We start from the raw sequence: 23457 nt of genomic DNA on the forward strand, positions 1-23457 counted from the left end.
AAACAACAAGGAGTTGGAAGGGGTTTTGCTGTCGTTCAATTTATGGTAAGTGAGTTAAGTCATTTATTTATTTATTTATTTAATTTTTCCAGGTATGTTCAAGCACTAGATACTGGTCCACCTTTTCAAACTGAGCATTTACCTTGCGCTAATGCAATAAACTAGCTGTTTTATTCCCGTTCCTTAAATCTCAGAGTCCTAAAACTTATCTTGCCTGTTACAATTCTTCAGCCACACTGGAAGCTAGTCAGAGTATTAAAAGGAAAAAATAGAGTACGAAAAATTATTCCACAGAAGCTTTAAGCAAATAAATTTCCCATTTAACTCACGAGACGCTCCTTTTACAGGCTAGTAAAATGTCGCCTATCATATTTTAATTTAATACTAATACTAATTTAATTTAATAAGCTATTCCACTGCAAAGCAGTGAAATATAAAATGATGTTAGCATATTATGTCACATAAAGATTTTTGTGGTTTTAATCATTTTAAAACTCGATAATATTTTTTCTTTGTGGATCCAAATGTGAAAGGCTTAAACCAGCACTTCTTACTGTCAGCTCTGCTTTCATACTCAAACAAAAACATATATTTCAGCCAAACAACCTCTCCGGACCACACTCCGGTTAATGCACTTTTATTTTGAAGTGCACACACGCTTCTTCCGGTCTCCTGGTGTTTTCGCTGAAGGCAGCGTGGCTCGGTCTGTGAGGCGGGTGGAGGGAGTGTCTGCTGGGTGTATGAGCTGGCTGACGTCTTGTTGGTGTGAATGAGCTGAAAACACACACACGTACTTGGTCTGAAGACAGCTCGGCAGGCGAGACGGGAAACGGAGGAACAGTTTTCTTTTATATCTTCTTCCCACTTCCTTCCTCCTTCCATCTTTATGACTTCGTGAAGACGAAAGGTAAACACACACTTGCACGCAAAAAGATTGAAAGAAAACTTTATAAAAAGCTAACTGCTTATGTTGTTATCTTAATAATGGGAAGGGGTAAGTTTAGGGACAGGTGCATAACCTTTGTGACAGTGTAATGGGTGTTTTCCAAGCTTTGTGAAATATTTTGGCTGACGTACATCCTCATTATCAGTCCTCGCATCCTTACTTAAGAGCTGTGTCCAGAACACACAGGCTCGGATCACTCTTTCATTTCGCTTATATCGCCTTTCTTTGTCCACTTTGAGAGGACCCAGAGCCGGACACCGGCTCGGAGTTCACTATTGACGCGTCAACTAGTAACTTATTAACAACCCGAAATGAACCACGGGCATATAACGCTGGCTTAGCAGGTGAAGTCGTTACGATTGGCTCTTTAAGACCAAACTGACCTCGAAGTAAGCGCGCTCTCACAGCATCACTGGGGAGAATAAATTGACCTAAACATAAAAACTAAAGGCAGCCAGTGTGGCCTTGACACGACAACAGGGGCACTAAAGGCAAACAGAGATAAAGAAAGTTAAAAGCCTGCAAGCAAAGTGCTACAGGAGACCGAGCTCTGCAGAAACCACCGAAAATAACTGAAAAAAGCAAGGGCTGAAAGCCTTCTCTCCTCCAGTTTGTTTCTTAGGAATTTAGCTGCTGGGGAAATAGAGGAGGGGTAGAAACAAACTAGACACTTAAAAACAAAATTTTAAAAAATCATTGGGTGGTGCACACAGCTGTAGTCCAACCTGATCTCATTACACAATATCTTGCACACCCAGAGGTGTTGTGTTTAAGAGGTGTAGCAAAGAAGAAAAAAAAGTAAAATGCATATCCCATGTAAAAATACCTAAGTGCATACATACTGAAAACTGCTGTTTGGAATCTAAACAGTTTATGCAAACAAGCTGCAGATTGATAACAATGCTCTGTAAGCATTTTCTATTCTTTCTCAAGCTGTACTAGTTAGTGTAGAGAGTGTTAAAACTGCAGGGTGTGGAGTTACTGGTTTTAGTCTTACAGGACAAACCAGATGACATGCTGCACACAATGCCTGTGGTATTTAGTGTAGCAGATTTGGTCACATATTGTATTACTGTTATCTTTTTCACACGGTGTGTAAATTTGGCCCTTTTTTTGTGAGTGGGGAGGGAGGGAGGCCATTTCTGTTGGTCAAAGTGCTCATGTGACAGGTTGCTCAGGACAGTTGCAGTTTGTTTATCTTTTAGTGGTTTCAGATCAATGCCAGCTCCAGGTTTTGACTGTGCCAGAGCTGTAGATTGTATTATAGATGTATGGTATGGTTCACCAGGCCTGTTCCCTGCTTGCTTGTTTTGATCTTGATTACTTTTCCTTTCAGGTGTTAGCTCAACGCTTGGCACTTTCATCGTTGTGTAATACTTAACATTTGTAAATGTTATCACTTGGACCTGTTCAGAGCAGTTTATCTTGCTCATTCTCAATCAGTTCATTTTAGTTTCCCATTTTACGTATCACTAAACATCCTCAGTCAAGATGAGCCATCACACGCTGTCAGAGCTTAACTGTGTGTGAGAGTCTTACCATTTAACTACTTTAATTTTAGCTGGAGAAAAAGAGAAACAATCAAGGAAAGGTTCAGTGCATTTTATGTTATCAAAAGACCAAATCAAAGACTGAAACCTGAGGGAAAAAATATGAAAGCGAGTGGCAGGAAGACTTTTTTTTAATAGTGGCTGATGTTTGTTCAGAATGATTGATTAGTTTCTCTTTGCTTCTGTAGTAGAGTAATGCACTTTGAAAAATCTAGACAAACCAGACCATTCCCGTCTTCTTTGTGACAACATAACCGACTGGCTTTTTCTGTTCTGAGTATGAAATGGGTTTTCATTAATGGAAATATGGAGTTTGCTGTGGATAAACATGTTCTGTTCTTCACTCGTCCTGTTTCAGCAACTCTGCCATGGAGAGCTCCGTCGAGGCTTCCAAGACTAGTGTCATGTCGAAACCCAAGCCACCGCTGGCCCCCAAACCTGGCCTCGCTCCCAAGCCCTTCTCTTTGCAGAAGAACACCACCATCCGCTCCATTCATGCCCCAAAAACGCTCCCCGCTACGTCGAAAATTCAAAACTCAGAGCCTTTGACCCCTCGTGCTCAAAAAACATCTCAGCCGGCTGTCACCTCAAATGCCAAACCAGGCTCTCAAAGTGAGCTTCCCAAAAGTCATCCAACAACAACCAAAGCTAGTGAAGAAGGTAAAGAGGAAACTCGTGACTCTACTGTAGGAAAAACAGCCTCACAAACCAGTCGGCCCGAAGAGACAAAGAAAACTGAGCTCGCCCAGAAAGACATCATCCAAACAAACGACAAAGCTTCTGGAGATGTTGCAACTAATTCAGAGCAGAACAACGGAAAAGCGAAGGAAGATGAAGCTCAAGCTTCTATCGTCAAAATGCGGAATCACTCAGGTAGCGATGGATCCTCTTCAACCGATGAAACATTTCGCTGGGGTGGTGCTAGGAAGCGTCTGTCCATGGAGCTCACCTCGAAGTTTGAGTCAGGCGGTCTGTCTCTGCCCCCCCAGCCTACCATAGCTATCTCCACACACAACAACAAAGCTGATTCAAATAAGCCAGCATCTCCTGCTCCAGGGCAGAAGCAGGCATTTCCAGAGCCGAAGCAGGCATCGCCGGAGCCGAAGCAGGCATCGCCGGAGCCGAAGCAGGCATCGCCGGAGCCGAAGCAGGCATCTCCGGAGCCGAAGCAGGCATCTCCGGAGCCGAAGCAGGCATCGCCGGAGCCGAAGCAGGCATCGCCGGAGCCGAAGCAGGCATCTCCGGAGCCGAAGCAGGCATCTCCGGAGCAGAAGCAGGCATCTCCGGAACAGAAGCAGGCATCTCCGGAGCCGAAGCAGGCATCTCCGGAGCCGAAGCAGGCATCTCCGGAGCCGAAGCAGGCATCGCCGGAGCCGAAGCAGGCATCGCCGGAGCCGAAGCAGGCATCTCCGGAACCGAAGCAGGCATCTCCGGAGCCGAAGCAGGCATCGCCGGAGCCGAAGCAGGCATCGCCGGAGCCGAAGCAGGCATCGCCGAAGCAGGCATCGCCAGAGCCTTCAAACAGAGAGAGCGATGACGGTGGAGTGAAAGAGGACTACACTGGGGGAAACAGCATAAAACGCAGAATCAGTCAATTGTTTGACTCTGCTTCAAGGCCGGAGGCCATGCCGAAGAGGGATGAACCGGAAATCTTAACCGGTATAGGAGGGGTGAAGGAGCGCATCAAAAATTGGGCTGCAGAAACAAGTTCTGAGGGTCCAAAGATGGAGAAGAAGCCTCCGGCTACATCCCGAGCATGCTCCAGAAGGTGAGTAAGGATCTGCAGTTTGTGTGCAGTGACAAGATTAGACACAAAGAAAAGGAAGTTAGCATTCATTTGCAAGCACAGGTTCAAATCCCAAAGCCTATCTTCGTTGGTCAGATGTAGATGATTTATGACTTTGTGTCTAGGAGCCTTAACCTTAAATGTGATTCATTTGTTGTTTTGGGTGAGCAAATGTTGGATAAATCTTTTTTATGTGGGTGTGTAGTTGTATGTGGTTTCTCTTGATTTAGATTTTCTTTATGTTAGTGGTTTGGATTTACAGGCATTTCTTATTTAGACAACATCGCAAATGTGCTTATGCCGACAGAAAGCACGGCCCCAGTTTCTGGTTTCTGTGAGCAGCTGTAGCAAGAGTGCAAGTCTAGAACTGTTGAGGAAGGAAAGTTTGAGTGTTGCTCTCTTGATGCTCCTCAGTGTTCAGTGTGTTTGGAAAGTAATCCGGGCGTGGTAAATGAAAATTGCTGCTGCAGTATCGATGTTGCAGCCAGATTTATGTCCTTAAAAAAACCAAAGTTAGATAAGGAAGCAAACTAAGCTACCGAAGTGTGTGAGGTTTGAGATTAGACATCCAGCTGTCTGCACGTAGCTTCAGGTATTTAGCCATTCCCTATAGTGGATGTTACTGGGATTTTAGTTGTGTTTGCTTACAGTTTCCTTAATAACATTTAGGGAAATTAATCTTTCAGAAAATCTGCATCCTGACTATATTTTTGAGAGTTTTCACTGTCAGAAGTTTTCAGTGGAACTACTACTCCATGTACTGAATATGCATTATTATCTCTGAAGCACTGCTGACTGTGTGGAAATGCCATCAAGACTATTTAAGTGACCAATCACTGAGTGGATAAGTAAAAACCTTGTTTTTTTTTACTCATGTTGAAATCAGACCTTTTAAGTAAATGCTCACAATTTCCAGGTAATTTATGCTCTCATTGACAGCTGGATTAGATATATACCTCTCTTTGCCCTTTTGCTGGGTGTCATAAATATGTCACATGCTTCCTGGATTCCTATGAGGTTGCCAGCAAACCAATGAAGAGTTGTGGAAGTCACTGGTCTGAATAAGCATTAGATCCACTGCTCTCTGTAAAACTTTGTTAAAGTTGACTTTTTGTGTTGGTTAAAAGCGACGCGCAAGGTGTTATTTCGCAGACTTCCAGGGTGCAAATAGGCCGTTTCCCCCAGCGCTACACTAAGCTAAACATTTGCTTTGTATTTAATGTACAGACAGACATACACACAGGGTCGTGTCAATCTTCTGATGTAGGTCTAGGTCTAGTTGTTGTCTGTTACTTTGACGTTACTCTCTAGAAACAACCTACCAGACGTTTTCTTGTTTGTGTTTGTAGTCATGTGGTATAGACCAATCACATTAGAGCAGGGTTTGCTGTTTTTTATCTGCCTACAAAATGACTGCTATATGTAAGAGGACACCTAGCTATCAGCTCAGTGACTCTTGAATGTTGAGAACAAAAAGCCCCCAAAACAAAACAAGAACAAAACGTCATTAAAACTCTGTTGTTCACAATGAAAAGCTATGGTTGCTCTCTCCTCCACAGCTTTGAGCCCGCAACTTCTCCAACAGCAGTGAAAACACCAAAAACTTCAAATCTCAGACTTTCTGCCGAAGAAATGCCGCAGAGTCCGACTGTGGACCCCCCGTCACAGGTCTCTCCTGTTGAACAACCAACAAAGTCCCCAACAGAAATGCTAAAAGGTGTTCGAACTGAAAAGAAATCATCGGAAAGTGCTGCAGAGAGCCCACAAGAGGCGAACAAATCAACGGAGGTTGACGTCCAGTTGTGCACCCCTAACCTGAGTGAAGATGTACCAAAGAGGGACAATGTCAAACGTCGCTCTGTTCGCTTTGGCACCGTGCAGAGTGATGACGGTGGGCCTCCACTGATCCTAGGCTCGGATTCTGATTCTGACACTGAAGAAGAAGAAGGAGAAGAAGAAGAAGAAGAAGAAGAAGAAGAGGAGGAGGAGGAGGAGGAGGAGGAGGAGGAGAGTCCTGGAGTGACAGCTGAAAAGGAAGTCCCTGATTTAGTGCCTGCCTATAAAAGAGTAGGAATTTTTCAGAAAAAATATGATGTGAGTCAACAGCAAGAAGAAGAAAGACTGAAACATCTGAAATTTGAAGAACAGCGGCGAGCAGAGGAGAAGGAACAAGCAAGGCTTCAGCTAGAACAGGAGCAGAAAAGAGTGGAAGAAGAGAAGGAAAAAGAAAGGGAAAGACAGAGGGAAGAGCTCAGGCTTAAGGAAGAGGAGAGGGCAAGGCAGAAAGAGGAGCAAATTAAACAAGAGATGGAGGAGAGGGAAAAGGAGAGGCTAAAGGAAGAGGAGAGACTGAGGAAGGAAAGAGAAAGACAGAGACTAAAAGAAGCACAAGAGAGAGATAAAGAGAAAGAGCTAAAGCTGAAACAGGAGGAGGATGAAGAGAGAAAAAGAAGGGAACAGGAGAGGAAAATCCAGCAGGAGAAAGAGGCAGAGATGGAGAGGAAGAGGCTGTTAGAAAAACAGAAAGAAGAGGAGAGAAGGGAAGAGGAAAGAAAGAGGAAGATTGAGAAAGAAAAAATGGAGCTGGAAATGAAAATCCAGCAGGAAAAAGAGGCAGAGATGGAGAGGAAGAGGCTATTAGAAAAACAGAAAGAAGAGGAGAGAAAGGAAGAAGAAAGGAGGCAGATTGAGAAAGAAAAAATGGAGCTGGAGATGAAAATACAGAAGGAAAAAGAGACAGAGATGGAGAGGAAGAGGCTGTTAGAAAAACAGAAAGAAGAGGAGAGAAAGGAAGAGGAAAAGAGGCAGATTGAGAAAGAAAAAATGGAGCTGGAAATGAAAATCCAGCAGGAAAAAGAGGCAGAGATGGAGAGGAAGAGGCTGTTAGAAAAACAGAAAGAAGAGGAGAGAAGGGAAGAGGAAAGAAAGAGGAAGATTGAGAAAGAAAGACTAGAGAAGCAGGAGCAGGAGAGAAAAATCCAAGAGGAACTGGAAAGAAGGCAGGCAGACCAACTCAAAGAAAAGCAAAGACTAGAGGAAGAGAGAGAAACAAAACAATCTGGGTTGAACAACATGCAAGAGGAGAGTTTGGTGCACAGATCAAAGCCACATCTAAACTTTTTTGAAGCTAAAGATTGGCCTCAGGAGTCAAAATCACCACATTCCCCCTCACCAAACACCTCTGGGCCCACAGAGAATCTGACGGATGTGGTTTATGATGACTTCTCGGTCAAACAGAATCCGATCAACATAGAATTTGATGATTTTTCTGTCAAACTGGTAAAAGTGATCTCATGCCGTAAAACAGAAAGCAGTCCAGTTTTCCGTAGTTGGGATGACTTTCTGGATATAGAGGAAGTGAAGGGACTGGTGCCTGTGGACGTCAAAACTGAGAAAGCCAAGGAAGACAAAATGGAAAAACCAGAGCAGTGTCCGAATACACCTCCTTTGCAGGAGAGAGAATGGGCGGAGGAGATAAAAGATGAGCCAGAAGAGGAGCAGCTCATCTCTCTAGACGTGAAGAAAGAGGAGCAGCTCATCTCTCTAGATGTAAAGAAAGAGGAGCAGCTCATCTCTCTAGATGTAAAGAAAGAGGAGCAGCTCATCTCTCTAGACGTGGAGGAGGAGGAAGAGGAGGAGGAGAAGGAGACAGAAACCGAGGATGAGGACGAGATGGAAGAAGACAACCAAGAGGTGAGCCCTATTTGGTTAGGTTCTAGCTTGATTTGTATTTCTGTCACGCTTGATTAGATTTTGTTTTGTGGACATCACTATGGTTATATGAAAGCTCCAACTGTTCACTTATGCAGAAAGGGTGAGGTTAGGAAGAGAAGCAGGGGTGTGCACCACTAGTAAATGTGGTTATTTTGTCAATGAATCACATCAGCCAGGCAGCCATACACACCTCACTTGCACCAGCATTTTGCCATTCCTGTAAGACAAGGAGAGAAATATCTTGTCGTACTTGCTTCAGTGTGGTTAAGTCACAGCTTAAGAACTGGTGACTGTGTTAGTGTGTGTGCGTGTACTTGTATTACTCATGTTAACACAGCTGGGGAGACTCCTTCATTTTAACTATCCTTATATAACTGCCTTATAACGTAAGGCTGGGTCCAGGAAATGATACTGTTAATTCTCAGGGAAATTACTGTAAGTCAAGTTTTCTGAAGGCAACATAAACGTAAACATATCTCAGTAGTACTCTCCCCCCCCCTGAAGTGATTACTTGTTTATTACAGCGAGAAACATCAAAGAAGGCTAGGGTGAGGTAAACTGCTAATGTGCACGTTTCAAAGTTTCTGCTCTTAAAATTACTGCCATTCATTGTGGTAAGTGCAAGATCAAAAAAGAAGTGCGATGACAGTGCGAAGTTTTGATGGCAGAAAGATGGGTTACAACTTCCTGTGTGTGTTTCCAGTAGCTGTCTATCTTCTGTGTCTTCTGCTTTCAGTTTGCAAAAAACATTTTTAAGTAGAAGCATCGCAAACATTTTAAAGACGCATGTTACGAGGAAGAAGGTTTGGTATGAGTGTGTGGAAGAGTAATGCCATTTTTGTTTAATGTTTGACTCATACTGTGTATCTCCAACGTGAGTGTAAGGCAGGTGTGTGTTACTTAAGTGTGCTGTGTGATGATGTGGGCCAAAGGGCTATAACCCGTCAGATAATGGGTCATGTGTTTCTGTTTCACACGTCTTGTCATATTACCACATTGCAAGAAAATTCGGTTGGTAGTGAAGATGTTAGTTTACACGATTATGTAATATGAAGTCCTGTTTAAAGGTGTAGTTCAGCGTTTTGCAAAAATAATGGCATCAGTTGCATAGTTTAACACAAAAGCTGGAAAGAAAGTTTTGTGTCTGCCTCCACTTTCCTGTCCACTCTGCACTACTGTGCTATCCATTAAAGAGAAAAGGCAAAGAAATGACATAGAGTCATATCTTCTTCAGTCATAATGCTGAGTCATTATCAATAGATTTGGTATTGCACTTATCTGACCCTCGGTGTAAAAGTGATTAAAAGTGATTGAAATCATCTGCAAAATGCAGATGATTTCACTTGATTAAATACCCTCCTCTGAATGTTGAGTTGACATTCAGAGACAATGAAGTCGTAGAACAGCTGCAGCGCAAGACTGACATACAGATGGATCTGCAAATAAACATGATCACTTTACAGTTTGCAGTTTGAAGTTTTAGTTCGCCTTTATGCTAGATAATGCAACCCCTTGTTCCAAAAATGCTTCGATGCGATTGATTTCACATGTCTATGTGTTCTGTTTCACAACACGTGTGATACAGGTCTGCTGAGTTTGTCTTGCTGAAATAAGGTATATGATGCACTAATGCGTCACAGGTGCACAGACCGTCTCCTGATAAAATATCACATTTCGATTGGTCAGACCACAAACTGTTCCACTGCTCATTAGTTCATAATAAGCGAGCTTGTGAACGCAGCTGCAATCTATGTTCGCTGAATGTTGGGTCATTCCATCTCAAATTTGCTCAGTCATCTCTGATTTACATAAAAGATTTATGGTCCAAAGTTTGAACATGTGTAATGAGTGCTGTGAAAGTTTAGTTTCATATATCAGCTACTTTTCAGGATATATCTTTTGGAAAAAATGGTTAGTCGACCCACTTTCAGGCACGTTTTTTGAAATCTGAGGCAGTGTTTGAACATGAATATTTGAAAAACTATTAAAGATGAAAGATTTTCTCAGTATCAAAATGAATCAGGATCTGTAGTTTGGAATGGATACATTTGAAAAAAAGATAATTGGGTACTTAAAATATAAAGAGGCAATCTGTATGCTAACTGTGTGAATGAAGGCCGCAAGAATTGTAATTAAGATGTATGAATATGCTACATTGTTGCGTTTTAATACCTGGAATAACCTGAATGATTAGCCTGCTTCAGAGCAGTAGGTCTTGAAATGGGTAGAGAAGGTCTCAGGTGAAAAATATGCACATATACATTAAAATCATTTTTTTGTATAATTTTGTTTTTGTGATACAAATTATAATATTTGCTCAAGTCAGGATGAAAGTTAAGTGAAAGTAGCACTTTCTTTATTTTTTTCATGTTAAAAAGAGTTTTATATGATTTATTTTACAGTATTATGCCAAGTAACTATAAACCATTCAGACATTAGGACTACTTGTCTTTTGCAATGTGCTCAAATATAGGGCATATTTTACATATTTTACATATTTTAACTACCTAATACTCAAATTTTTTGATCTATCTGGCTCAAATTACACATTGTAATTCATTTTCATGGTAAGATACATTTTCAGCCTTTTATCTTTAATAGTTTTTAGATATTAATATTTAAACATTGCTGCAAATTTCACTGGGCAAAAAAAATACATATTGAAAATATAGTTCAATACGTATTTATAGCAATTATTACATATTCAAACTTTGTACCATGAAATTTTTATGCTAATCGGTGATGTTGGTTTGATATTGCTGTTTTCAGAGCTGCTCCTGAATCCATGTTGTGTTTTTCTCTAATGACTCATGAGAGAAACCTATTGTTATGCAATTTTATGTTGTGCAATATTATTCTCACATAGCTGAACTGTTGCCTTGATAGTAGTGAATGGCTGCTATTCTTTGCACCTCACAGTTTGTTTTAATCATTTATATTATTGCATACATTTTACCTGCATCAACCTTTTATGTTTTGTCTTTGTGTTGCTTTTTGTTTAAATCTAAGTTTTTTTTTTTCCTACTAACTTCTTAGACAGTGTCCAAACTTCTTCTTTTATAATTGAGATTGGAGGTGACAGGTCAAGTAGATAGCAAAATGAACAGATGTTCAATTTTGACACAGCATTTAAAAAAAATAAAGGCAGCAAACCCAACAAATTCCAGGCGAACAGAGCAGAGCTGCACTTAATGAGAGCAGGGCTGCCAGAGATATGACATTTAAGACAGATGGGCTCACCGCCTGTTTGAACATGCAGCATTTTTGCAGACTTAATGAAAACAATGAACTAACCCTGGACTGTGAGTGTGTGTGTGTGTGCTCTGTCAGTGTTTTAGCAAGCAAACCTTTCCATACATAACCTATGACATACAGGGCAATGTATGCAACCACTTGTGCTGTAAAGGGGCTTTGCTTGTCTGTCTGTGTGAGTACATTCTTATTTGCACCACTGAGTGGCGCTGCTGCTCTTTGACTTTGCACTTCCTCACTGTGTGCTGCAGAAATGATGAACTTTATCTCATATAAGGTACCTGAAAATCAGCTAAAAATAAAAGACCTCTGTAACACTAAACTATATCTTTTCATAAGTGTAATCGTTTGTTTTCTTCTTTTCTTTCCCTTTTGATGCAATAATGTCAACCTGAAAACTGACAAAAAGCTTTTCATTTTTAGACAAAGCAGACTGGAGAAAATGTTTACTAGGCAAACACAAGGTGTGCAGCTGACCGTGCACCCTCAGTCAGGCTTCTGATTGAAGGAAAGATGAGCAGATGATGGCAGGATGTGATGGTAAGAAGAGCCTAGGTGCTGTGTGGTCAGCATGCCCTCTTTTGGGTCTCTCCAGCAGAGCAGGATGTGAGAATGACCATACATGGTGCCCCATGTCTGCTCTCATTTTCTGTCTCTGTCTCTCAATCTCTCCACCCTGTTTTGAGAGAGAGCCTGTCATCCCCCCTCCCTCACACACAAACACACTCTCTGGCACAAAGAGGACGGTCTAATCCAGAGACAAGAAAGTTCACGTCTACTGTCTATGTGTTTTCTGCTGCTTCATTTGCCTTTTGCTCTCACAAAAACCTGGCTCATTCATTGCCTGCATTTACCTACGGATGAGACTGGCAGAGGGAGGTACAGAAGGCACCTTGGCCCAGCCAGGCCGCACCTTTCCTACTTCCCTCGGGATTTTCCACATCCGAGCACAGACCTCCGCTTTGTGTTGACGTTCTGTGAAATCACTCAGGTCTGACGGTGATAAAGGGGTGATCTGTCTCTCTGTACTTGCCTTTGGATGTTTGGAGTGTCAGATGCTTCCCATGTGATTTTTTTTTTCTTCCTGTTTTTGTGAACTCGGAAGTACGTGGGTAGGTTTAGTCAAAGAGGTTTTAGTCAAAGAGATAAAAGGATGTAAATTGCCAACTTTAGACTGAAACCATCAAAGCTCTTTTTGCTTCTCAAGTGACGACAGAGAGGAGTTTTTGAAGCAGGCTTCAGTCGGTTTGTCTTTTAAATGAATGCTTAATCAATGATGGGAAGCTCTTTCTTTAGGATGCCGCTGTCTCACATCAATCATAGTTAATGTGACAGCGGAATAGTGTCGTCACACTGCAAACACATGGCTGGCTGGACTATTTACTTCTTCACTGACGGCAAATTGTAGACTATCCCAGGAAGTTCGGGTAAGCTGAGTCATAAAAATATGCAGAGAGAGGAAGCATCCATTTCAAATGACAGATGGACTACGTTTTGTCTTCTGTGATGTCAGAAAAGTTCTTTCTACAAAATATAACTTTTCCTGTGCATACATTCTGAAATATCAACAGACAGCTGGATCGCAGAGCCAGCTTTCTGACTCACCCGCAAAATCCTTTCATCTCTAATAAAGTTGAACCTCAGTTTCTCTGTTGAACCGGTTCCCATGGTGACCCTGCTGTCAGTGCAGCCAGCTGTGTGAGCTTTTCAAGCATGCAGTACTTTGAAGGAAAACTGTCGGCCGCCCAGCTGCAGGTGGTGGGCTGGGTGGGCAGCCTACGTCGGTCCTTGCAAGGGGCTCTGGAGCTCGTGTGGGGCCAGGAGAAGCAGGAGGAGGAAGAGGATGATAAAGAAGATGAAGAAGAGGAAAGTGGAGATGAAGGAGGAAGGTTTCAGAGGGCCATGTCACCGCTCCGTAGCTTTGCCAGTCGCAGCAGGAGATCCCTGCATCGCTTCTCCATCAGAAGTCGCAAGACTTTGCAGAGGAAAGCCACTAAAACCTGTTCTGTAAGAGCTGACATACACAAACCAGTAAAAATATACAGTTACAGTAACTATATTTAAAGGCTTTGCTGTCTAATTTCCATTATCATTGTGTGCAATGATCAAAGCAGAAGCTTTTAGGGCGAGTTTTGTTAGAAAATGCTTCAAAACTTCCTGTAACTTATTAGCCTGTTCAAAATTTCCATGGACATGGGTTAAAAGATAACCATGCAAATGTAAATAGGGAGTGCAGCACACAGTGGCAGTGTGTTTCAGGAAGGACAGAGATATCTGATGAAGTTTCCTGCTTGTATTTTCTTTTTTTTATCAGTGCGCAGTCACGGCCTTTCCCTCTCTGTCTGTGGTGTATGTGGGAGATAACGTGCCGGACAATAACAAAGTGTGACACACTTAGACAAGGTTTATCTAACTGTTGTTATTTATGGGTGTCAGCTCCATATCTGCATCTGCCTTTTGTTTGAGCTGGCCGCCTTTGGCTCACAGCCTAACCGTTCTTAGTTAATGCCTTTTTTTCCCTATTTCTATCATTGTATGTCATTACATCTCATTACATTATATTATAATAGATTATATTCGATTTTGCAGGCGATTATTTTGGAACCAAAAAACATTTTTTTACACTATATTTAAGTATATAACATGTACATTTGTCTGTAACTTTATCATACATGTGGGTGCACAGGAGAAACAAAGATTATCTCGCCGGCTTAATTCCCTTAATCTGGTGATCTATCATTTTGATTCTTGTGGTGACACTCCTTCACAGTCGTTGTGAATCAGATTGTTCCTCATTAAGTTGTGCTTTTATTCTCTCCACTTAGCTGCAAACAAGGTTCCATATACATTCCAGTGACCATGACAAAAATGTCATGCAGGTAAACTATAATCAAGCAGACTCTGTCCTAACTTGTGCAGCACATCCTGCGCCCTCAGCAGCATATTTTGTACTGGCAAACACAGAGGTAGTGCTTTTATCCTTTATAGATGAATTAAGCTGCACCCTCATGTTTTTTATATATTAGCAGTGGATCCAGTGAAAGATTTAGCTCATAAAAAAAATCCTCTTAATGTTAGGAAAGGGAGTCAATGAGCAGGATCGATGTCACTGCATCGCTTTTGCATCTAACAATGCAAATTTATGTTAGGCCAAATATTTATTGTAGAAAAGCACATTAAGAAAGTTAGTAAATGCTGAGAAAAACACTAGCTTGCCTGACCAATCAACAACAGGACTTGGTGGAAATTAAATTTCAACCCTGGTTCTTACAGTGCAAAAGTGCCCTTGTGCCCTAGATTCTACGGGCCCAGGGTTCCTTATTCACCAGATTTCTATAGCATATAACAATAAGCTGAAAAACGAATTCTGGATTCATTTATCCCTCAGAGATGTAAATCACTATAAGTGCTAAATCTTAATCTAACCCTGTGTTTTGTAGAAGGATAAAAGAGGTTTAAAAAAAAAGAATATTCATTTAATTGATGATTGTCTAATTTAGACTTAAGGTTAGGGTTGGAGCGATCGCTGTTGATAAAGTACACCTCAGAAGGTTGATATGACATAGGTAAGGAATAAGACTGACCCAAGCATATAATAGTTAAGTTACAGTGGCATGAAAAAAATTGCAACTTTTCTGATTCCTTCATTTTTTACACATTTGTGTAAAATGCTTAATTGTTTCATATTATCAAACAAATTAATTATTGGACAAAGATGAACTGAGTAAATGCAAAAGACCGTTTCCCAGGAGTGGGCAGCTTACCAAAATCATTCCAACACGAATCCAGGAGGTCACAAAAACCCCAGAACAACATCTGCTTCACTTGCTGTAAATGATGGAGTCATAAACTCTGCTGTCTACCAGAAAATCCCAGAGGAGAATGTTTGGGTGTTAGTTTGTACCCTGGAGCTTAAACGGAGTTGACTTATACACCAGGACAAAGATCCAAATCACACCAGCACTTCTGAATGGTATAAAAAACAAAAACAGAGTGAAGTATTTGGAGTGATGTAGTCAAAAGTCAGACTTAAATGCGATTGAGATGCTTTGGCCTTAAAAACAACCTCAAAGAGGCTGTTCAAGCTTGAAAACCCTCCGTTGTGGCTGAATTAAAATAATTAATAGAAGAGTGGGGTAAAATTCCTCCACAGTGATGTGAAAGATTTATTGCCACTTATCATAAATGCTTGATTGCAGTTCTTTCTGCCAAGGGTGGCACAATCTGTTATTATGTTTGAGGGGAATGACTTTTTCATTGCACGGTATACAGAATATTGAACTGGGGAGCATAAAACAAAGAACAAAGAACCCTGAACGTAGGACATGGCAAATACTGGACTATAAATTTATGGCGTGGGGAACATCCCAGAAATTTCCCTTGGGAGTTGGCGGAGACCGAAGCAGAGATAAAAGGAGTACTGGAGTACTGGATACTTTTCCAGTTCACAAACGTAGCTCTCATTTCTCTGCAATAGTTGCAATATCTTTGCTCAACTTCTAAACATGTTTCTAATATCTAATTTATTGAGCACTCCTTTAGCTATGGCCAAAGTAGGAAGACGAAGCCGTTCGTTTTGAATTTTTAAAACAGAGGAAACTGGCTCCATAGTGTGGCAGTTTACGCATTTGGTTGGTAAGCTAAATTTTGCTGGTTCAGTTCCAGACAGAGATAAGAATCCCCTTTGGGGTTGCGGTCAAATCAGATGTGCAGAGCTACCCGCTGTGGTGCCCACTTGTGACGAGGGGTCATCCTAAAGTAACTTTTCTTTTTTTGAACCAAAAAAAGTGTCTCCACATCACACGATACAATGCCTCACCGTTTCTTTTATCTCTTGCACAAATGTTTTTCTAACCTTTGCATACTTAAGATTCACCCAAACAGGAATAACTGGATATTTGAAAAATTCTTTTGTTTTCTTATTGAACTCAGCAGAAGATACTTTCTGGGAAGCATTAGTCAACATTAGAACTTTGTGAGTGACAGCTGCAGCTCTGTGATAAAGGTTGCACAGACACGGGATAAATCGCATCGCAGAGGAGCGGCTTGTGTAAAAAAGCACTTTGTTTTTTCTCTGTATCTGAACATGGAGTGTGGTTATAGGAAAATCACTAGAAGCCTATTCATTTGTGCTGTGATGCTGCCAGATAACAGGCATTGTGCAAATGAAGCTGCCCTGAGCGTCCTGAGTAATAAATGGCCTCACAAAAGAGATGAGATGTTTACTCAACTGTTGTGTTGTATCCAGGTGACAGTGTCTGGCCATTCAGCACTGGGATGTGCCCCTCAACAAAATATGAAGCGAGCATACAGGAATGTTTTACGAGGAAGTGGTTGCTTTTGTTTGGAACATGTTTGCGTGCGTCCGTGTATGCTGTTGTGTGTGCGTGTGTAGTATAGCATGTGGGCGCGACATCATGAGTGTGCTTGGTTTGTCTCTGTTGAGGCATAAAGGTGTGTACGCCAGTGCGTGTGTGTCTGTGTGCGCATGTTCATGCCCCCGGTGTTCATTGAGGACAGCCCAGCCTCTGTGACCGGCTCATTAAAAGACGCATGCTTGGCTGGTCCTTTCTCTCTGTGTAGCTGGGGAGTTTTGGCTCAGCACACAGTTTAGTTTCTCCTTGTTTCAACTCTACAATTTAAAGTTCTTCTTCATAAATTTATATGATGTAGAGGATCATTTGGGTTGTTGAAAAAAAAGGATTTTCGATCAATGAACAGAGCAGTAGGTTAGAATTTAAGTTAAGGTATTTAGCCAAATATGTCATTTAGCAGGGAAGCATGATGGTGACTCATAGAAGAAGGTCCTGGGTTCGAATCCACCATCTGGGCTTTCTGTGTGGAAGCTGCATGCGTTTCCCGTGTTTGCGCGGGTTTACTCCTTCCACAGTCCAGACATGCAGTTGGTGGGGTTCGGTTAATTGGTGACTCTAAATTACCCATGTTTCTCTGTCTTACTATAGGTTCTTTACTTTACATACTTGTTGTTTTGATTTTGGGTTATATGAATAAAATAAAATTGAATTGACGATTTCTCTGGTTTCTGCATGTGTTTTCCTTTTGAATTTACCTGAAATTTTGTGTCCATCTCGCAGGATCAGACCAACAGTTTCTCCACAAAAAATGAAGACAAGGACACCGATGCTTTGATAGACTTTGGCCTTGATCATGACGGCCAGGATCCAGTCTGGGAACAAACACCTGAAAGAAACAGGTAGGAAATCATTTGCATTATTTAAAAAAATAAAAAATCTTCAAGTAGTTTAAGTTTTTGTTGTACTTGTATAACAATGTTAATCCACAAGTCTTTGAAACGTTTCTATTTTTTTATTTGTTTGGCCACATGTCATAATTTAGACTTCGGGAAAGTGTTTAGGAACAGAAATCTTGTGACAGCTTAACCAAATGCAGATGCTCAGTAAAATGTGCTGTCAGGCATTTGAAAGTTGAGCTCCCTGTGCCCCCTTGTGGTCAACAAAGTTAAGCACATATGCTTAATGGAGTGGTAAAATTAAAAACAAAAAACAAATTGAAATGATTTCAATTCTTCTTCAGCTTTGTTTACACTTTTGTTCTCTTCAGTCCACAGCCAGTCCCTGACGAAGTACCTGAAGTCTCATCTGAAGACACCGCCGATGATCTGAAAGAGCCAGAGTTTGCCCATTTTCCCGAGGTTAGTGAGTATTTAAATCATCCCCTGTGCCGTCAACCAAAAAAGGTGACATGATATTCAGTTGTTACTTTTCAAACTTACTTTAGAAAATATTTGTTTGTGCTTGTGCCTTTCTGTAGTGTGAAGCATGGATAGATGGAAAGATAGATAGAAGCACAAAACAAAGATATCAATGACGTTTGTAACAGATATACACTAACTCGTCATTGTGGAAATAATTTTATCAACTCCTGAAGAGAGTTATCAAGACAAAAACAAAACCAACTAAACGTTATGTCTTGATGCATTCTCAATCATCCAGGGAAGTAAATCTCCAAAAAGTTGATTCTGTTCATCTGGACGTAGCGTTTTGTGGGAGAAACATTTCATCACTCATTCAAGTGACTTCTTCACTTCACTTGGGGAAACCTGACTGCAGGTTTCCCCAACCTTATGCACAGTACATTTGCAACAACTAAACTTTATACACGCTGCCTACATTCACATAGCTATAGATATGTACACATAACATTGATAATGGAAAACAGTGGCATCCAGAAGACAAGAGTCAGAACTCAGCAAAACAGAAAACTTATTTACGGAGCCAATTCATCCTCATATTCACATCATTTTTTTAATACAGTTGTGTGAACTTGAGTCATTGGCTCTGTGCAGTCTTTCCACAGTGTTTTCTCTTCTCTCCCCTGACTGTAATGCTGTGATATTTACTATTGATTCTTACGGCCAGCTTATTAAACATATAATTTTCTCTGCGTGACGTTTTTGTCTGGCTTGAAACAAATTCTGGGCGAATATAATAATAATTTTGACTCAACCAGGTCACTAAATTGTTTTTCATTTGAGTGACGAAGAGTGACAGCTGATTGAAGCCAGTGTTATTAATTATTCTTATTGCTCTTTTATGTAATATTTATACTGGTTGTATATTTCTTTTGGATGTGTTTCCCCATACTTCATAAAGGGAAGTTTGCAAGCACAGAGTGTGGTTTATGAAATCTTTGACTTTATACAGTGTCATAACTGATTTAAAATCTTTTTTTTCTAATGTATTCAATATGTGACTTCCAGAATATTATATAATTTATTATTTATTGTTACCCCAAGTAATTTAATTTCAGTTACTTTTTATATTTCTAATTATTTTCTAGTAATAAATAATGTACACTTGTGGCCAGTGCGTTTGCTTTTTATTGTTAGATTTTGTCTATGTGTCTCTGTACAGAGCTCCACTCCTCTCCTTGACACCAGTGCACAAAGATCCAAGGCGGATCTGGGAAAGAGGCGTATTCGAACACGTCCGTCACGCAGGCTGACCGCAGGGTTAGCTCAGAAGGAAACACAGGATTGGGGGACCCAGGACTCCACAGGTTATTAGAGTATCTGTAATGTTCTATGTGAAAGCGTCAGTGGTATAAAGACAGCTGACGATATCGAATTGTTTTGACTCGTGTCTGTGTTTTTCAGCTGAAAAAGAGACAGTTGCAAAAGAAAGGGAGTCAGATTCTGAGGAAGAACAGCCTAAACCCAAGGTAGTCTGTTCCCCGTCCCAGCGAGTGCCAGTGTTTCCTGGTATGAGTCCTGCAGGCTTGCTTGTAAGTTCTCAAAGCATTCAAGAACAACTTAAATTTATTTTAAATGTGTTTTTTTATTATTAATATATGTAATATGATGCAAATGGGTCTTTCTTTTATTAAATTAAGTACTTATTTGTATTTATTTGCTTTTTTTAAGGCTCAACTTAAAAGGAAAACAGGTGGTGGAGGAACTGGAGTGAAAGAGGAAACCGTAGAAAGCAAAGCTAGCGAAGAAAAGGAACATCAAGATGAAGAAGTGGCGCCATCTTCCGTGGAGCTCTCGCATTCTCCTCGCACGCCTGCCCGTCTGGCTGGAGCTACACGGGTGCTGCCACTCATAGGCAACAAAGAAGAAGGGTAAGCAGAAAGAAGCGCTGCTCACCAAAACAAATATATATGTTGTGTAAATGATCCAGATATCTTTGGGGACGTTGACTGAAATATCGAAATATCGTCTGTGACATTCAGTGGTGCCTCCTCGCCTGCTTGGCTGAAAGAGCTGAAATCTAAGAAGCGTATGAGTCAGCACGGCAGTGACGCTTAGCCAGACTGAGGTGAGTGATTTAATATAATTAAAAAAGCTTGCCATGATTTTAGTATTTCTACTTATATGCTAAAATATGATTCTGAGTATTATTTAAAAATGTATTATTAAAAACGTATTACTGTAGCTTTTAATATATAGATTTTTTACATTACACTACAGAAGTTCCTACATTGCTGTATGACTGTGGGGGAAATAATTATTTGATCACATGCAGAATTTCTAAGTTTGCTCACTTGCAAAGACAAACACTTTTATGTTGGTTTAATTTCAGTGGAGAGAGACAGAGTATTAACCAATCAACCAATAATGCAGAAAAAAAACCCTGCATTGCATAATAGTAACATGACATGCTGAAATTTGGTAAAAGTAGTTGATCCCCCAAGCAAAACATGACTGAAGCCATTGCTAGCAAGCACACTGGTGAGATGTGTCTTGTAGTTGGTCACCAGGTTTGCACACATCGGCCTACTCCCCTTTACAGAAACTTTAAAGAAAGACATGGCAAAGACATGCTCAGTTGGCTGTCTTGGCTGTTGCTTGGCAACTGGAAGCTTCAGCTTCCTCCACAGATTTACTGTCGCACTGGCGTCTGGAGATTGGCTAAACCACAAAATGACCTTAATGTGCTTCTTTTTTAGTCACTCCTTTGTTGCCTCGGCGGTATGTTTTGGGTCATTGTCATGCTTGAAGACCCAATCCCATCCAAAACTCATCTTCAGTTTTCTGGCTGAAGAAAGGAAGTTTTCATCCAAGATTTTTCAGTACATGGCCCCGTCCATTGGCCCTTCAGTGCAGTGAAATTGTCCTGTACTCTTAGCAGAAAAACAACCCCAAAGCATAATGTTTCCATCTCCATGCTTGACTGTGGGGATGGTGTTCTTTGGGTCAGTATTTCTCATGACAGGTTGGCGCCAAATGGCTCAATTTTAATTTCATATGACCACAGCACTTTCTCCCAAGCCTCTCTGAATCATTTAGATGTTCACTGGCAAACCTACGACAGGCCTGAACATGTGCCAGGTGGACCCCACAGCCGCTACAGGATTTCAGTCTATTGCAAGATATCTTACCACTGTGCTTGCTAAAGGGTTTCTCTACTAAGTAGAAGTACTAAGTCCTGTTTTTCTTGGTGATCAAATACTTATTTCATTCAGTGACATACATATGGGACTCCATGTTTGCGTGGGTTCTTTCCGGTTACTCCAACTTCCTCCCACAGCCCTAAGACATGCAGTTAGTGAAGTTAGGTCTTTTTCTGTGTTATCCCTGTGTCAGATTAGCAAACTGTCCATTTTGTACCTTGTCTCCTGCCCTATTGTAGTTGGGGATCCAACTACACCCCTCCCGGTCCTTATAAGGATAAGCAGAAGAGAATGGCTGGACGGACACAAAGAAGTGTATAACTTTTATGTAATATGCGTTTTTCTAGATTTTTGGTTGATATTCTGTCTCTCTCCATAAAAATGAAACTACCACAAAAAGTAGAGACTGTTGATTTCTTTGTGAGTAAAGTTAGTAATTAAGCAGGGGCTCAAATAATTATTTCCTTCAGTGTAGTTGTCAGTAGGGGTAAAAGGGTTTTTTAATGACTTTTTCTTATCCAAAAGGTGATCGAATAGTCTTTTGTGCAAAAGGTTTGTTTGGATGACTTGTAGATTCATCAGCTGTTTTTCTGCTACTTCTAACCCTTTTATGACTGGTGCATTGCATATAATTATAGGGCTTAACAGGATTGGCTGTAGATAGGCATGAACATTTTGACATTTTTAACATTTGGCTTACACTGTGCATCACTATGGTGGGAATGGAAGCATTATTTAAAAGGCCCAATTTTCTTGTGAGTCATAATGCAGCACTGCTGAATACATATACTACAGTAGAGTGAATGGTTCAGACTTGGTGGTAATACTGTCAGGAGCTTTCCCCTTTTTTTCCCTTTTGTTTTGTTTTTTTTTTTTCTAAGGCAGGCTATGACAAAACCAACAGTGAAGACAAAAAAAACCCCAACAGGAAACGGGCCATTATCTTTGCTTTTTTTTTCTTCTATCACAATGAGAACCACACACTGGGGGAAAACATTTTGTACCTAAATGTACTTTATTCTGCTTGATGTGCTTTTAACCTGCCTGTAAAATTAACCCTAACTCTCACAGGTTTTGACTAGCTTAGGGAGAATTATGGAAGTATAAAGGGCTTATGAACACACCAAACACACATTGTGTTACTGATGTTACCACATTATGAATTTTATATATTCAATGCTTCCATTTGACCTTACTGCATCTTGTCCACCCTTTAGGAAACACCGTGCCATTGCCATTGAGCTCAACTGCTGCTGCCGGCAGACATGACCGCTCCATCGTGTGCCCAGAGTGCCTTATTTTGTACCTTCACTGGGATGTTCACTTTTGCTGAACGCGCCTTTGAAATTGAATATAATGCCAAGTCTACGTGCCTGTGATGTTTTAATGCCAAGTACATGTTATATGAAATGTTGTTTAAGAAGCTCAGTGGAGAGCAAATACCCCAGTGTCATATGGAGCAAAGTCATGGACTGTCTGCTTGGATTGTGTAAATTTGTAAGACTGTCATGTACTGACAGGGACTGATGACACTAGGCCTTTAGCAGGATATCTACATTCACACACACGCAGGCCTTTTTATAGTTGTGAAGATACTCGTTGATCACATTGCCTACCCGCTCTCCCAACCCAACTCTTGTCATGTTCTAAATCCAATTTTAACCGCATCATTATCATCAAGTGTGAACCATCAAAGAGACCTTTGAGGCTCTGGATCCTCACAATGCAGAAGTTCCCTCACTGTGATTTAGAATTATTATTTTTTTAATCCTCATAAACACAGAAATACACGGATGAGGAAACACATGTGTACAGAATTACAAAATATAAATAATGCACCTTGTGTGTATTTAGTTTTAATTGTACAAAAATGCCTTTTATATTGTTTAACCGATCACAGAGCATCTCAAGTAAGGCTTGAAGCACTTTAAGAAAAGTTCTAGCAAATTACCGTCCAAACAGCAGTAGAGTAAAAACTGTAGTGACAGAATCCTGGGATTTTTTTGTGCCTTCTTCATTTTGTTACATCATTAGTGTCTATCTACTTTTTAAAACAAGAACTCAACAGGGCTTAATTAAGTACTGCCTGATTTGTTTAACCCACCCACTAGCTGTTAGAGCGTCAACAGTGGGCTGAGAGGATATTTCTGGGGTGCAATAACAGAGTCAGAAAAAAAATGTTTAAAGGAGAAAAATGCAATAATGTGCTGGAGGTTTTATGTGCCTTTTTAATGTTTAAGAATGAATGTCATCAAAATGGAATTTATTATTGATCAACTTACTGTATGTTAGTGGGAAATTGGGGGAATTTTATTAAAATGTTTTCTATGAAA

The 23457-nt window shown here is 40.7% G+C and overlaps 1 protein-coding gene across 1 annotated transcript; it reads left to right on the plus strand.

Moving 5' to 3' along the window:
- Positions 1-726: 726 nt before the first annotated feature.
- Positions 727-23457, plus strand: LOC102777992 (uncharacterized). Its single transcript, XM_087840630.1, has 10 exons — positions 727-907; positions 2855-4264; positions 5842-7975; positions 17344-17462; positions 17831-17921; positions 19144-19288; positions 19386-19513; positions 19653-19852; positions 19964-20049; positions 22342-23457. The coding sequence occupies exons 2-9, from the start codon at positions 2865-2867 to the stop codon at positions 20037-20039; spliced, it is 4293 nt and encodes a 1430-aa protein (XP_087696756.1). The 5' UTR covers positions 727-907; positions 2855-2864; the 3' UTR covers positions 20040-20049; positions 22342-23457.

Source organism: Neolamprologus brichardi, chromosome 5 (assembly GCF_056152115.1).
Source record: "Neolamprologus brichardi isolate AB-2024 chromosome 5, ASM5615211v1, whole genome shotgun sequence".
Taxonomy (NCBI): domain Eukaryota; kingdom Metazoa; phylum Chordata; class Actinopteri; order Cichliformes; family Cichlidae; genus Neolamprologus; species Neolamprologus brichardi.

What these genes read in the sequence shown, in the direction of transcription:
- LOC102777992 (XM_087840630.1), top strand. Translation starts at nt 2,865, where the DNA reads ATGGAGAGCTCCGTCGAGGCTTCCAAGACTAGTGTCATGTCGAAACCC. An exon ending in AGTTTGCCCATTTTCCCGAG is followed by an intron (nt 17,922 to 19,143) that starts GTTAGTGAGTAT and finishes GTCTCTGTACAG; the next exon opens with AGCTCCACTCCTCTCCTTGA. An exon ending in TGAGTCCTGCAGGCTTGCTT is followed by an intron (nt 19,514 to 19,652) that starts GTAAGTTCTCAA and finishes GCTTTTTTTAAG; the next exon opens with GCTCAACTTAAAAGGAAAAC.